The 3,466-nt window shown below is 52.0% G+C and overlaps 1 protein-coding gene across 1 annotated transcript in view; it reads left to right on the top strand.

Annotated features, from left to right (window-relative positions):
* Window positions 1-2,833: 2,833 nt before the first annotated feature.
* fam53c (family with sequence similarity 53 member C) overlaps window positions 2,834-3,466 on the top strand; it is a 7,930-nt gene continuing 7,297 nt past the window's right edge. Inside the window, exons 1-3 of the mRNA XM_023398906.2 lie at window positions 2,834-2,908; window positions 3,014-3,071; window positions 3,340-3,462. Coding sequence (XP_023254674.1) covers window positions 3,065-3,071; window positions 3,340-3,462 — 130 coding nt within the window. The 5' untranslated portion in view covers window positions 2,834-2,908; window positions 3,014-3,064. The remainder of the gene's footprint in view (window positions 2,909-3,013; window positions 3,072-3,339; window positions 3,463-3,466) is intronic.

The raw sequence follows: 3,466 nt of genomic DNA, 5'->3' as shown, positions 1-3,466 counted from the left end.
GCCACAGGGATGTCATATTTTTACAGTCCAACCCTGAAGTTAGCGTCACCCTGGTTCCCTCCATTAAAAGCCATAGGAATTTCTCCATTGTGTTCTGGATTATTAGAGAAAATCATTTCTGATCCTGACAGGTTTAATTCAGCAGGGTCATCTTCACTAATGAATATCTGTGATGTTTGAAGCCTCAATACAACCAGCAGAAGTAAACAGCTAATGTTAGACTATAAACCAGCTACACCAGGGTCACGTGACTTCACCACCACGGTCACATGACTTCAACACCATGGTCACATGACTTCACCACCACGATCACATGACTTCACCACCAGGGTCACATGACTTCACCACCAGGGTCACGTGACTGCACCACCACGGTCACATGACTTCAACACCAGGGTCACATGACTTCACCACCAGGGTCACATGACTTCAACACCACGGTCACATGACTTCAACACCAGGGTCACATGACTTCACCACCAGGGTCACATGACTTCAACACCAGGGTCATGACTTCAACACCAGGGTCACATGACTTCAACACCAGGGTCACATGACTTCACCACCACGATCACATGACTTCACCACCAGGGTCACGTGACTGCACCACCACGGTCACATGACTTCAACACCAGGGTCACATGACTTCACCACCAGGGTCACATGACTTCAACACCAGGGTCACATGACTTCAACACCAGGGTCACATGACTTCAACACCAGGGTCACATGACTTCAACACCAGGGTCACGTGACTTCAGGATCAATCAGCAGCCTGCGGTGTTTGGTGTCACCTCAGCAGAGGTGAGCTGGTACCAGAGCTCAAACATTTCTCCTCTAAACATCTCAGATGTGTCAGTTCAATAACTTTTCAATAATCAATGTTTCACCAAAAGAAACTGAATCCAGATCAGTGAGTCTGAACTCTGTTTCTTCTTCTTTCCCATGAATCATGTGACGACCCCTTAGATCTACTTGGTGGCCCTTTGGAGGGGCCCGACCCCTAGGTTGGTAATCAGTGGACTGAAATAAGTGTAAATGGCGTAGTTAAAACAGCTACAACAGTCACATGACTCAGGATCAATGATCTGATCAGAGATCAGTCACAGGAGACAGGAAGTACTTTTACTGTGACACTCTAAAACAGTAGCCTACATAGGAACTTGCACTGCAGCCATTGGTAACTACCGTTTTAGAGCAGAGAAGAAGATTTCCTGTAAATAGTGAGCTAACGTTAGCTGTTAGCAAAAGGCCCCTACAGGCCCCCACGGGCTCGTACAGGTGCCTACAGGCTCATACAGGCTCTTACAGGCCTCTACAGGCTCATACAGGCCCTTACAGGCTCCTACAGGCCCCTACGGGCTCTTACAGGCCTCTACAGGTGCCTACATGCTCCTACAGGCTCATACAGGCCCTTATAGGTTCCTACAGGCTCCTACAGGGCTCTTACAGGCCTCTACAGGTGCCTACAGGCTCCTACAGGCCCCTACAGGCCTCTACGGGCTCTTACAGGCCTCTACAGGTGCCTACAGGCTCATACAGGTGCCTACAGGCTCCTACAGGCCCCTACAGGCCTCTACGGGCTCATACAGGCCCCTACAGGTGCCTACATGCTCCTACAGGCTCATACAGGTGCCTACAGGCTCCTACAGGCTCCTACAGGCCCCTATAGGTGCCTACATGCTCCTACAGGCTCATACAGGTCCCTATAGGTGCCTACAGGCTCCTACAGGTGCCTACAGGCCCCTACAGGCCTCTACGGGCTCATACAGGCCCCTACAGGTGCCTACATGCTCCTACAGGCTCATACAGGTCCCTATAGGTGCCTACAGGCTCCTACAGGTGTCTACAGGCCCCTACAGGCCTCTACGGGCTCATACAGGCCCCTACAGGTGCCTACAGGCTCATACAGGCTCCTACAAGCCTCTACAGGCCCCTACAGGCCTCTACGGGCTCATACAGTCCCCCAGGGGCTCCTAAAGGCCCCTACATGCTCCCACAGGCTCATACAGGCACCAACAGGCTCCTAAAGGCCCCCAGGGGCCCCAGGTTCACTGTGTGGTCACTGATCGGTGGTCATGTTGTCTTGGAACATGAGAATATGAGCTGAAGAAGATGAGCCTTGATCACTTCTTCAGGGTTTGACCTGAAAACTAAAACCAACAAGATATAATTCATATCATATTTTATATTTACTTTTTATTTTCATATTATACATTTATATTATCACATGTGAGAAGTTGAACAGTGACGACCTGGGAACTCACCGGCTGAGACCAGGACTGGTCAGAGTGATGGTTCCTCTGCTACTCTGATTTCTTGTGATTCAAGTCGATCAGATGAAAATTAATCAATGATTTTGATAATCAATTTTTTGTTTCAATAATTTTTCATGCAAAGATGCCAAATATGTGATGAGTCCAAGATCTCACCTGGTCCGACCCCACAGTGGACTGGACCGGTCTGGGTTCTGGACTCTGGGTCCAGTCTGATGGTCGGACTCTGTTAATGATCCTATCTCTCCCTCCTCTCCAGGTGCGTTGCCAGGGGCAACAGCTGACTGACAATGTCCTTGTGAGAGTGGGTGGGGCTACCTGGCCCTGAGTTGGTAAGGAGGAGGAGGAGTCTCAACCACCCCACCCCTCCCCCCTCCCCTCCTCCTGCGACGGACCAAACGGACGGACACACAGACGGGCGTGGCTCTCCCCTCCCGCCTCCTCCTCATCCTCCTCCCCTCTCCTCCCCGTTCTCTCCCCCTCCTCTACCTGTCTCCTCGCCGCCTCTCTTTCGCACCCCCACCCTCGGCCCCCCTGTCCCCTGCCACCATGCTGTGGTCACGCTGCTGGTGGAGAGCCTGAGGAAGCAGACTCTGGAAGGCGACCCTGCTCAGCCGGGGGACTTCTACCTGGTGAGTGACACCTGCAGCCTCACCTGAGTCTCACCTGATACATGTGATGTATCCACCTGTTGGTGGACGTGCTGTTGAACCTGTCTCTGTGTCTCTGTCTCTCAGTCCCTGCTGGACCCGAAAACCCTCGCAGAGTGCTGGCCCCCAGATGGCTTGATGCCTGGTGAGTTACCTGTTGTTACCTGAGATCTCTGACACTGGGTACTACATTTCCAATCATGCAATTCAGCAGTGAAGAGAGGGGGAGTTACAGTTAATCATTATAGTTTCACAGAAGAAGAAAAACAACCTCAAAATGGAGTCATGTGATGTCTGACCTGTGTGTGTGTGTGTGTGTGTGTGTGTGTGTGTGTGTGTGTGTGTGTGTGTGTGTGTGTGTGTGTGTGTGTGTGTGTGTGTGTGTGTTTGCGTGTGCGTGTGTGTGTCCTCAGAGAGCAGCTACTGGCAGCTCTGCCCTCCCTCCAAGTCCGGCCTGCAGGGGGGGTTACTGAGCTCTAGTTTCCCCCCCGGCCCCGTGCCCCTGGTGCCCCCAGATGCTCACCTGCAGGAGGGAGGCGA

The sequence above is a fragment of the Seriola lalandi genome, unplaced genomic scaffold, assembly GCF_002814215.2.
Source record: "Seriola lalandi dorsalis isolate HSWRI2012SDOR001 ecotype SW California unplaced genomic scaffold, Sedor1 jcf7180002050029, whole genome shotgun sequence".
NCBI classification, from domain to species: domain Eukaryota; kingdom Metazoa; phylum Chordata; class Actinopteri; order Carangiformes; family Carangidae; genus Seriola; species Seriola lalandi.
The sequence above is the reverse complement of the archived record's forward strand: the minus strand, read 5'-3'. Positions and strand labels throughout refer to the sequence as shown.